At 45.0% G+C, this 12,351-nt stretch overlaps 1 protein-coding gene across 4 annotated transcripts in view; it reads left to right on the forward strand.

Moving 5' to 3' along the window:
* Positions 1 to 12,351, forward strand: part of MON2 (MON2 homolog, regulator of endosome-to-Golgi trafficking) — a 209,976-nt gene that overhangs the window by 44,429 nt on the left and 153,196 nt on the right. For all 4 annotated transcript variants that reach the window (XM_040344211.1, XM_040344213.1, XM_040344212.1 and 1 more), the window contains exon 7: positions 12,034 to 12,159. In XM_040344211.1, coding sequence (XP_040200145.1) covers positions 12,034 to 12,159 — 126 coding nt within the window. The remainder of the gene's footprint in view (positions 1 to 12,033; positions 12,160 to 12,351) is intronic.

A 12,351-nucleotide genomic window follows, 5' to 3' on the forward strand; every position in this document is an offset into this window, starting at 1 on the left:
ATAAAAAGTAAAATAAATAATAATATATATATATTTTTTAAAGCGCCCTGTCCCCCGTAAATCCAACACATATGTAAGTTGCGCCCGCACATGTAAACGGTGTTCAAACCATACATGTGAGGTATCGCCGCGATTGTTAGAGTGAGAGCAATAATTCTAACAGTAGACCTCCTCTGTAACTCAAAATTGGTAACCTCTAGACATTTTTAAACATCACCTATGGAGATTTTATAGTGTCAAAGTTTGTCGCCGTTCCACGAGCTGGTGCAATTTTGAAGTATGACATGTTGGGTATTGATTTACTCAGCGTAACATCATTATCTTTCACAATATAAAGAAAAAAATTGGGCTGACTTTACGGTTTTCTTATTTTATTAAAAAAAGTGTGTTTTTTCACAAAAAAAAAAATAGTTTGTAAGATCACTGCGCAAATACGTTGTGACATAAAGTATTGCAATGGTCGCCATTTTATTCTCTAGGGTGTCTTAAAAACAACCTAGAGGGGTTCTAAGAAATTAAAAAAAAAAACAACAAGTTTTAAAAATTGGCCTGGTCCTTAAAGCGGAGGTTCACCCTAAAACAGTTATATACCATTCCATCCAGCATACTGCCGACATGTACAGTATGCTGTTTTTTCCCGCTGTACATACCGTTTTATACTTCTTTTTCTTTTTTGACTCCCACGGGGAATAGACGTTCCTATGAAGAGGCGTAGATGATTGACATGCGGATAAGGCGCGTCACGCTTTCCGAAAATAGCCGAACTGGGACTCGGCTCTATGCGACGCCTGCGCAGTCAGCTCTACACGGCTCCTAGTCTGTGCGCAGGGGCCGCATAGAGCCGAGTCCCAGTCCGGCTATTTTCTGAACACGTGGCGCCCCTAATCTGCACGTCAATCATCTACGCCTCTTCATAGGAACGCCTATTCCCCGCGGGAGTCAGAAAAGAAAAAGAAGTATAAAACGGTATGTACAGTGAAAAAAAAACAGCATAATGTACATATCGGCAGTATGCTGGATGGAATGGTATATCATTGTTTTAGGGTGAACCTCCGCTTTAAGTGGTTAAACTGAAAATTTTATTTTTATTTTTGTTCAGTTTTCATCACTGAATATTTTGGTCGACCAAAATGAACACTGGCGTTCAGGAAATATGTCATACCTGCATACGCGGGTAAAACCGCTGACTCATCAGTAGTTACACAACTACGGTCATGTACAGCCATTCACTTGTATGGCAGGCTGTACACACCAGCTGTGGCTCCCCAGGTACAGGAAAGCTCCAGGAATTTTACTCTAAGCATATAAAATGCCTGTAAGAGTCCTTGTGCATAAGACCTAACTAGGAAATTATTTCTAGTACACTGTACTACCAAATCACATTATTATTCTCCCTCTTTCAGACATATAACACACATTAATAAAATATTTTTTATTGGGCTGATCTCCTACATATTTTTTAAAAGAACTGTAGTCCCTTATCAAGTATGGCCATTATTTGTCAGTGTCTTATGAAAAAACTGTATGCAACAGTTTGTGCTGCCTCATAGCAGCCAATCAGATTCCAGCTTGACCAACAATGGTAAGGATGTAGGGTCGAATCTGACTAGTGGTTAGCAGGCATTTATAGGCTGTCAGACATTTGACCCTTCGCACTGGTTCACATTGGTGCACAATTTCCAAAAGTAGTTTCTGTACTACTTTTGGCGATTTCGTGGTGCGATTTCCATTGACATCTGTGCAGAAACCTTCACAGATGTCGCTGAAATCGGGACTGACAAGCGGGAATGAAAGCGTGCGAGTTCAGCTGAACTTGCACGCTTTTATTCCCCCCCTCAGTGTGAATCTCAGCTTAAAACAATTTAAGAAAACAAAGCACTATCAAAATAATTTTGTTTTTTTTCCAGATTAGAAAGCAAAGCAGCAGCAGTTATCAGATCAGTGTATGCATGTTTTTATAATTATTCCAAAAGTTTGTCTTTTGGACTGTCAAGTTATTGTAACCGAAAAAAAGGTTTGCATTGTAACTAAAATTTAACCTATTTGTAGGCATTTTTTAAAAGCAGAAACCTGCAATTGTTTAGGGCTCTTTCACACAGGTGGACCATCCATTGCTCTCTATGAAGCGGCAGATGTAAATGGACATGTGTCCGTTTATACCTGCTGTTATCCAATCCGATCCTCTAAAAACTGTTGGATTGGGCTCCCGTTCCCCATTCATCTGGCGGATTGCATCAGATGACAGTCGAATGTAAAAAAACAGGTGGCCCTTTTTCATCCGCCCATAGAGGAAACCGGGCTGTCTGTGTCAGCTCTGTATAAGCGGAGCAGACAAGGACCTTTCATCCACCAGATCCAATGACCGAGCCCGTCCATGTGAAAGAGCCCTTAGGTCAGGGGTGTCCAAACTTTTTTCAAAGAGGGCCAGATTTGATTAAATGAAAATGCGTGAATGGCCGACTATTTTGCCTGACATTCTTTGAACCATTAAAATTCTGCCTAAGTGTGTTCGTCTGAGCACTAATACACGGCCCAACAAGAATTCTCTTGCCTTTGTGGCTGTGTGTGGTGAAGAGATGAGCTCGGGCGTGTTATTTGGATCTACTGTATATATTTTATTTGTGGCCCCAACGAATCCCAGAGCGCTGCTTAGGACTAAGGATGAGCTTGGGCGTGTTATTTGGATATACCGTATTTATCGGCGTATAACACTCACAGGCTTACCATATCCATGTATGCAGCCTCACCATTGCCATGAATGCAGCCTTACAATTACCATGAATGCAGCCTTACCATTGCAACCAATGCAGCCTTACCATTGCAACCAATGCAGCCTCACATGTGCCATAAATGCAGCCTCATATGTGCCATAAATGAAGCCTTACCATTGCCATCAGTGCAGCCTGAACGATGCCCATCTGCAGCCTCGGAGGGCAGAGGGAGGGGGCGGGACGAGTGCCAACAGATTACAAACAGGAGAATGCCTTGTTTATCCTGTGGCCTCTTTAATAGACAGAACAGTCGTCCAATGGCATCCCAGCAGACGGGACTTACAATACAGACGCTGCTGAGTAAACAGGAGATTCTCTTCATGTAATCTGACGGCGCTCGTCCTGCCCCCTCCCTGTCCCCTCCAAGGCTGCGCCAATAAATACAGTATATATCTTTTGTGGCCCTGGGGGCCACAAACAATATATACATCCAAATCCCCAGGGGGGCCATATTAAATCAACAGGGGGGCCGCATTTGGCCCCCGGGCCTGACTTTGGACATGCCTGCCTTAGGTGAACTTGTATTATACTTGTGGTTGCTATTAAATACGATGCACTGGCAAAAAGCTGTTCCAACACAGGTATGCTCTGGTACAGCACATACAAAGTATAATATTCCACTGGAATTAAGTGTGTGCATTATTCTCTAGCTATTATTTTTTGCCTGTAATCAGTTCCTGTTTATCAAACTAAGCACAGGTTTGTCTGGATTTTTCTTATGGTACCTAAACACATAAAAAAACATTTCCCCATTGCAGATGGTTGCAGTCAGATTGAGGAAGGTTTGTATGTTTTTTAGGCATTTCCACAGCTCTAGCTGATTCTCACTGCCCAGGCCTGCTTCAGGGAAAGTCAATAGGCCAGGATGGATTTTCCTATCCGTTCACTATTGTTTCCACAAAGACAGACTGGCGCCCCCATCCCTTTTCTTTATAGGCAAAGGCATGCAGGTTCACCTAGTGAGAACTTTCATGTTTGTATGAAGATCCTCTATTAGAAAGATTGTTCGGCAACCAAGCTGCGCATACACTGCCATCTGCTGTTTGTAAGCAGCTTTAGAAACTTGAGACTTTCATTTAATCCAGTATTGGAGATTTGCTAATAATTAGACGCCATGGGGGTTATTTACTAAAGGCAAATTAGAAATTAAATTGCACTGAAAGTACACTTGGAAGTGCAGGCACTGTAGATCCGAGGGGGACATGCAAGGAAAATAAAAAACTGCATCTTAGCTTGCACATGATTGGATAATAAAATCAGCAGAGCTTCCTTTCAGATCTACCGCCTCAGATTTACAGCGACTGCACTTCCAAGTGCACTTTCAGTGCAATTTCATATGCACTTTTATTTTGCACTTGTAGTGCAAAGTGGATTTGCCTTTCGTAAATAACCCCCCATGTCTAATAAATGCAATGCAGAAAATTATCTGAGGTTGGCATGTGATTTTTCCAATGTACCCCTTTAGAAGTGCCAGCATGTAACAGATTCTGACTCAGAACTATGTTCTATTTATATGTTATTGGCTAAACTGTGTGCCCACAAAGAACCATTCTGTAGCTCATAAAAAATGTGTGAATAATAATTCATACATAACTGATATTGTATTTAATTTTATATATTTAAAATTATAATTAAGATCACATCTACCATCGGGGCCAGTTCACACCACATGCAGTCCAATGCATTTTTTTTCCTGCATCAGAAACTCATGGATGGTAGGTTATATGGTTTCCAATGGCATAGTTCACACCAGTGCAGTCAGTTCCAGAAAAAAAAGTAGAACATGCTGCGTTTTTCTGCACCGAACTGTACTGGAACGTGGTAAAACGCACTGAAACACGCAAAAAATGCACATGTCCCCACTTAAGGTGAAGGAGAAAAAGAGGAAAAAAAAGCACTGGAAAGCACCAAAATGCATCATAATTGCATTGCAAAAACATGCATGCAGAAATGCATCCGGAACGCATCCAGGTTGTGTTTCTATGGTGCGAACTGGCTCTTAAAGTGGAATTTCAGCCAAAATCGAATGCCAAACCTACGCACTGCCATGCATAAAAGGGAGAATGGCTTGTGCCATGAAAGTCGGCTAAAACATTGTACTCTTGTTGCAGGTTAACGGAAGTAAAAAATGCCAATGTGTTTCGACCATCAGGCCTTAATAATACTCTCTGCCATAATCTAATGCCGCGTACACACGATCATTTTTCGGGTTGTAAAATAACGAAGTTTTTCAGACTCTAGAAAAAACAAAGTTTCTTTATCGTACATCACGGGACACAGAGCGGCATTCATTACTATATGGGTTATATGGAGTACCTTCAGGTGTAGACACTGGCAATCTCAAACAGGAAATGCCCCTCCCTATATAACCCCCTCCCATAGGAGGAGTACCTCAGTTTTTCCGCCAGTGTCTTAGGTGTTAGTCATGGTTTAGCTTGCCTCCACATCCTTGGGATTAGGTGAGCTAACCGGTTCTGTCCAAAAAAGCCTCAGCGCTAAAGTGGTCAGTAACCGGACCCCAAACCCTTGGGGTATAGCCCATAATGCTTTTCTTTTTAGAGAGCTGGACCCTGGGCCCAGAACTTAGAAACCTTTGGGTGCCTAATGTTTCTGTTGCCAGAGTGCTATATGGGCCCAGGACAGTGGATCCTTCATAGGAACCCAGGGCCTGAAGGTCTAGACATCCCCACCGAGATGGGGGAAGATTGGGCCTCTTGCTTGGCAAAGTCCTGCGGCATGGAGCAGGTAAGTGAGGGGAAAACTTGCGGAACTTGGTTCTTAGCAGGTTTTTTCTGGGGGGTCACAGGGGACATGCCTAAAGTTATGCACTGCATCTGGCAAACTAGTCACATATCATAAAGATAGGATGGCTCTATATGTATTATTCCCCATAAGATGTGACCTCCCTTGTAGTGTTGGAAAAGCATTGAGTGGGGCCTGTGTTATATAAAAATATATGTGTGTGTCAGAGAGCTGTGCTTACCTGCAAGCCTCCAGGCGATGCTCCATTCAGTCTTCCTCCTCACGGCCTGCAAAGCAGGCAAAACGCTGACCTCCTCATGGCTGCAGTTTGCTGGAGCAGAGAGGTCCCTTCCTCCCAACCCCACCCCCCCCCTGTCGGGAGGGGCATTTCCTGTTTGAGATTGCTGGGGGGGAAGGGCGGGTCAGTGGCTTAAGGAAGGGGCGGCCCTTCCTTGTTTGTTCCATATAGCTCATTCAATACTTTGGAACTGAGGAGGAAAGACCAGAACGGCAAGCACGGGGCGCCGAGGACACACAGTGGCCAGAAAGAATATTGCAGTCTTCAGAAAGACTGTTTTCAAGCCTAGGAATAGGCTGTTTCTTTTCCATCTCATAGTTTTTCTTGCAATACTACTCAGGGGGACAGAATGTTTTTTCTTTCCTAGATTTGAAAAAAAAAAAAAAAAAAAAGATTTTTTTTTGAAAAAAAAAAAAAAAAAAAAGAGAAGTGTCATCTAGGGGAGAGGAAGCATTTTTTATCCCCCAAACAGGTGTTTGGGCATTTAACTATTTATAAGTCCCAGTTACCAATAAGTAGCAGGTGTACCTCGGTATTGTACCATGGCATCAAAAAACAAGGGTACAAGAGGTGGGGATTCCCCCAGAGAGTCTGAGGTCTCGGACAATGCTATGCCGCTGCTTTCCCCACAGGGAGCCTTGGGGCCATCGGGATCTGGGGCTGGAGCTGACGCGGGTCAGTCCAACCCTAAGATGGTCACGGAGGAGGTATTACTCACCTCTTTAAAAGAGATGCAGAAAAGCATGGGTAAAATGATAGCCGCAGCTATGCGGGGCAGTAAGCGGAATAGATCTCCGTCACCCGAGCGCGGACCCTCAGAAGAGGAGGTCCTTTCCTCAGGGGAATTGGACGACCTCTTGGACAAGGACCAAGTAGGTTCAGGGATCGAAGATCCGGATACAGAGGAGTCTGGGGCAGTCTCCCTGAGGGAGAGCTGGTGGATTCAAGGATTGTCGGACTTGGTCCATAGGGCATTCAACTTGCCAGTACCAGATCTCCAGGTATCGACGGTTTCAGCTTTGGGTTCACTGAGGGCGCCTCAAAGCAATGCTGTGTTTCCGATCCATCCTCTATTAGAGGGAGTTTTGTTCCAAGATTGGAACAAGCCAGATAAGATCTTCTTACCACCTAAGAAGTTCTCTGTCCTATATCCTATGGAAGAAAAATTTTCCAAAAGATGGGCTACTCCTGCAGTGGACGCAGCCATCTCATGTGTTAACAAATCGTTAACATGCCCTGTAGAAAACATACAGGTGTTCAAGGATCCAGTTGATAAGCGCTTGGAAGCACTACTTAAGAACTCCTTCACTACTGCAGGGGCAGTAGTACAGCCAGCTGTGGCTGCGATTGGGGTCGCTCAAGCATTATCGGATCAATTTAAGCAGATGCTTAAACTTATTCCTGCCCAGCAGGCAGAAGAATTTTCGGATGTCCCTAAGGCCATATGTTTTACGGTAGACGCAATCAAGGATTCTATCCAGCAAGCGTCACGTTTATCGTTATCCCTTATCCATATGAGAAGACTCTTATGGTTAAAAAGCTGGGAGGCTGAGCCCCCATGCAAGAAGCTCCTGGTAGGGTTCCCCTTCCATGGAGGACGACTCTTCGGAGAAGACCTAGATAAATACATTCAGACCATTTCAAACGGCAAGAGTACTCTCTTGCCAACTAAGAAGAAGGTTCAGGGGCCTGCGTTTAAACGACAGTATTCCCCTGGGCAGGGGCCCTCTAATGCCAAGCAGTATCGACGGCCTCCTGCAAAAGCAAACTTCGGCTTCAACAGCAAATCACAAGGACAGGCTGTTAGAGGCAAAAGGCAGTGGTTTCGCAAACCAGCAAAACCAGCCCCCAAGCCAACCTTATGAAGGGGCGCCCCCACCCACGAAGGTGGGGGGAAGGCTGCGACTCTTTTCAGAGATTTGGGAAGCCAGCATTCCCGACGAGTGGGTACGGTCTTCCGTGGCCACAGGCTACAAATTAGATTTCCTAAGGTTTCCTCCTCCTCATTTCCAGGAGTCGAGGATTCCAAACGATCCGCCTCGGATTCCGGCCAGCCTGGAACAGGGGCTGGGTTTCTACTCCAACCTATTCATCATCCCCAATGGAGATGTCAGGCCAATTTTGGACCTAAAGATGGTAAATGCATATCTAAAGATCCGCTCATTTCGGATGGAATCCGTGCGGTCAGCAGCTGCCACACTCCAGAAGGACGACTTCATGGCGTCCATAGACATAAAGGATGCCTACCTTCATGTTCCAATTTATCAGCCACATCAAAGATATCTACGCTTCATGGTGGCTTCGCGTCACTTCCAATTCGTGGCGCTTCCCTTCGGGTTGGCTACGGCCCCCCGGGTGTTCACGAAGGTCCTAGCTCCGATCCTAGCCAAGCTAAGGATCCAAGGGGTCACGATCCTAGCATACCTGGACGACCTCCTAGTCATAGACCACTCGTCTCCCGGCTTGGAGCGAGCAGTGGCCCTCACGGTCCAATACCTCGAGAGGTTCGGCTGGGTCCTAAATCGAGAAAAGTCAGCTTTCCAGCCCACAAGGCAGTTGGAATATCTCGGCATGAGATTAGACACAGAACAACAAGGAGTGTTCCTACCTCTGAGGAAGGTAAAAGCCATCAAGGAATTAATCCTACTGGTTCTAAGCAAGAAAGAACCGACTATTCGCCTATGTATGAGGTTACTAGGCAAGCTGGTGGCCACATTCGAGGCGGTACCATACGCCCAGAGCCACACTCGCATCCTACAGGCAGCCATCCTGTCAGCATGGAGCAGAAGGCCACAGGCCTTGGATATCCCGTTGCCGCTCTCATCAAGAGTCCGACAAAGTCTGTGTTGGTGGTTAGACCCTCAGAATCTACTGAAAGGGAAGTCTTTCAGCCCAGTGGCTTGGAAGATAGTGACCACAGACGCCAGCCTGACGGGCTGGGGAGCAATTTTGGATGGTTGCACTCGCCAAGGTACTTGGGCAAAGCCAGAGAAGCAGTTGCCCATCAACATCTTGGAGCTCAGAGCTGCTCGACTAGCCCTCAGGGCTTGGACGTCAAAATTGCAGGGGTTCCCGGTGAGAATTCAATCAGACAATGCCACGGCCGTGGCATACATAAATCACCAAGGGGGAACCAGGAGTCAAGCCGCTCAGAGAGAGGTGAGCTTGATTCTCCTATGGGCAGAGGCTCATGTGCCCTGCATATCGGCAATATTCATTCCAGGAGTGGACAACTTTCAGGCGGACTTCTTAAGCCGCCAGACTCTATGGCCGGGGGAATGGTCTCTGCATCCACAAGTCTTTCAAGCACTCTGCCAAAGATGGGGAGTGCCGGACGTGGATATCATGGCATCGAGACTCAACAAGAAACTAGACAGGTTCATATCCCGCTCAAGGGATCCGATGGCCTGCGGAACCGATGCGTTGGTTTGCCCTTGGCATCAGTTCAAACTTCTTTATGCGTTTCCCCCGCTCCAGTTACTACCCCGCCTGCTGCGCAGGATCCGGGTGGAGCACATACCAGTCATCCTGGTAGCTCCAGCATGGCCCAGAAGGGCATGGTACTCACTAATCTTAAGGATGGTAGTGGGAGACCCTTGGACTCTTCCTCTACGGCCAGACCTGCTATCGCAAGGTCCGATCCTCCACCCTGCCTTACGGCATCTAAATTTGACGGCCTGGAAGCTGAATCCCTGATTCTCAGGGGTAGAGGTCTGTCTCAGAAAGTAATCTCTACCCTAATCAGAGCCAGGAAACCGGTCTCTAGGGTGATTTATTACAGGGTCTGGAAGGCCTATGTAGGCTGGTGTGAGTCCAAGCGATGGCTTTCTCGCAAATTTACCATCGATAGAGTATTAAGTTTTCTCCAGCTAGGAGTGGATAAAGGATTGGCATTAAGCACAATCAAAGGACAGATTTCTGCTCTGTCAGTGTGGTTTCAGCGGCCGCTGGCCACCCACTCGCTGGTTAAGACCTTCCTTCAAGGGGTCTTACGTATTAGACCTCCAGTTAAATCCCCGCTTTGTCCGTGGGATTTAAATCTTGTTCTGTCAAGTTTACAGAAACAACCGTTTGAGCCGTTGGCTGATATTCCTTTGGTTCTACTGACAAGGAAGTTAGTATTTTTGGTTGCCATAGTTTCCGCAAGAAGAGTTTCGGAGCTGGCGGCCTTATCCTGTAAGGAACCATATCTTGTTTTTCATAAGGACAGGGTCGTTCTCCGCCCTCATCCTTCCTTCCTACCGAAGGTCATATCCAGTTTTCATTTGAACCAGGATTTGGTATTACCATCCTTCTTCCCTAAACCTACTTCCAGAAAGGAAGGGTTGCTGCATACCTTGGATATCGTCAGGGCCATGAAGGCCTATCTTAAAGCTACAAAGAAGATCCGGAAAACAGATGTGCTGTTCATTCTACCGGATGGGCCCAAGAAGGGGCAGGCAGCTGCAAAGTCCACCATTTCTAGGTGGATTAAGCAATTAATCACTCAGGCCTACGGCTTGAAAGGGTTGCCTCCTCCAGTATCATTAAAGGCTCATTCTACTAGAGCCATGGGCGCCTCCTGGGCAGCACACCACCAGATCTCTATGGCTCAAGTTTGCAAGGCGGCAACCTGGTCTTCTGTCCACACGTTTACAAAATTCTACAAGTTGGACGTAAGAAGGAATACTGATACTGCCTTCGGGCAGGCAGTGCTGCAGGCTGCAGTTTGAGACCCTCGGATTCCGGGGGCTCCTCTTTTTTGAGTTAAATTTAAAATTTAAAAATTATTTTTCTCAACTAAGTTGGATTTATTATGATTTGAGTATATCTCTAAATTAAATCCTTTTGTCTTGGAGATGTTCTCCCTCCCCTCATTGTAAGCATTGCTTTGGGACATCCCATATAGTAATGAATGCCGCTCTGTGTCCCGTGATGTACGATAAAGAAAAAGAGATTTTTAATACAGCTTACCTGTAAAATCTTTTTCTTGGAGTACATCACGGGACACAGAGCTCCCACCCCTCTTTTTTGAGGACCATTTTGGGAGGCATACTGCTTGCTACAAAACTGAGGTACTCCTCCTATGGGAGGGGGTTATATAGGGAGGGGCATTTCCTGTTTGAGATTGCCAGTGTCTACACCTGAAGGTACTCCATATAACCCATATAGTAATGAATGCCGCTCTGTGTCCCGTGATGTACTCCAAGAAAAAGATTTTACAGGTAAGCTGTATTAAAAATCTCTTTTTTTTTCAACTTGATCATTAAAACGACGTTGCCCACACACGATCGTGAAAAAAATGCTCTAGCAAAGTGCGGTGACGTACAACACGTACGACGGCACTATAAAGGGGAAGTTCCATTCGGATGACGCCACCCTTAGGTCTGCTTTAGCTGATTTTGTGTTAGTAAAAGACGATTTGCGCTTTTCTGTCTGTTACAGCGTGATGAATGTGCTTACTCCATTACGAACGCTAGTTTTACCAGAACGAGCACTCCCGTCTCATAACTTCTGAGCATGCGCAGATTTTTCACGTCATTAAAGCCCACACACGACCATTTTTTACAACCTGAAAACGACAACGTTAAAAATGTCGTGAAAAAATAGAGCATGTTCAAATTATTTTTTTGCCCATTTTTTAGAACCCGGAAAATTCTCTGAAGCCCACACACGATCGTTTTTAATGACATTAAAAAAAAAAACGTAATTTTTTAGAACCCGAAAAATTATCGTGTGTACGCGGCATAAGCCTAATCTGTCTAGCCCTGTAAAGAAAAAAATGCTATACTTACCTTTTCTGAAGCCGGTCCGGTCCAGGTCTCCAGCGGCTGATGCTGTGTAGAGAGAGAAATCCTACATTGGCTGTGGAATGCCTGGCAAGTGACATCACCCATACTTAATATGGGACTTCCGTTGTCTGCTTCCTCTCCTGAACACTCTCACACACACACTGAAGCCGCCGCTGCGCATACAATTGTGCCATCATTTGTTTTGTTTTTGTACACAAAATCCAGCAAGTTGGATCAGGCACTTTCGATTGCTTCACATAAATTGTGTTTCGCAGCTGGCAAACTAATGATGCAAAAGAGAACGATTTGATGATTGACAATTTGCATTTTGGTTTTTGATTCGTATCTGGCTGATTTGAATTATACATTCTCATAGGATAATTGAACTTTTTTTTTTTAATGATACATCTTCTTGTATGCAAACTACATGTTGTTTTTGTTATTTTTTTAGGATCTATGTCAGCTGGTAAATGCCGATGCTCCCTATTGGCTGGTGGGAATGACCGAAATGACACGGACATTTGGCCTGGAACTTTTGGAATCGGTCCTTAATGATTTTCCACAGGTTTTCTTACAGGTAAGGCTGGAGTGTTTAAAACATGCAAAGTTCAGAGGTAACATTTGTTTAAAAAAAAGTAAAACGACCGTAATTTTTAAAGTCAGTATGTGATAACAGAATGCACTATTTCAGCTGACTGTTTACTGACCTAATCTTCTTTGCCCTTTAAAAGCTTAAAGTAGTTTACTACTTTTTGCATCTCTTAGCATG

This window comes from Rana temporaria, chromosome 3, assembly GCF_905171775.1.
Source record: "Rana temporaria chromosome 3, aRanTem1.1, whole genome shotgun sequence".
In the NCBI taxonomy this organism is placed as follows: Eukaryota; Metazoa; Chordata; class Amphibia; order Anura; family Ranidae; genus Rana; species Rana temporaria.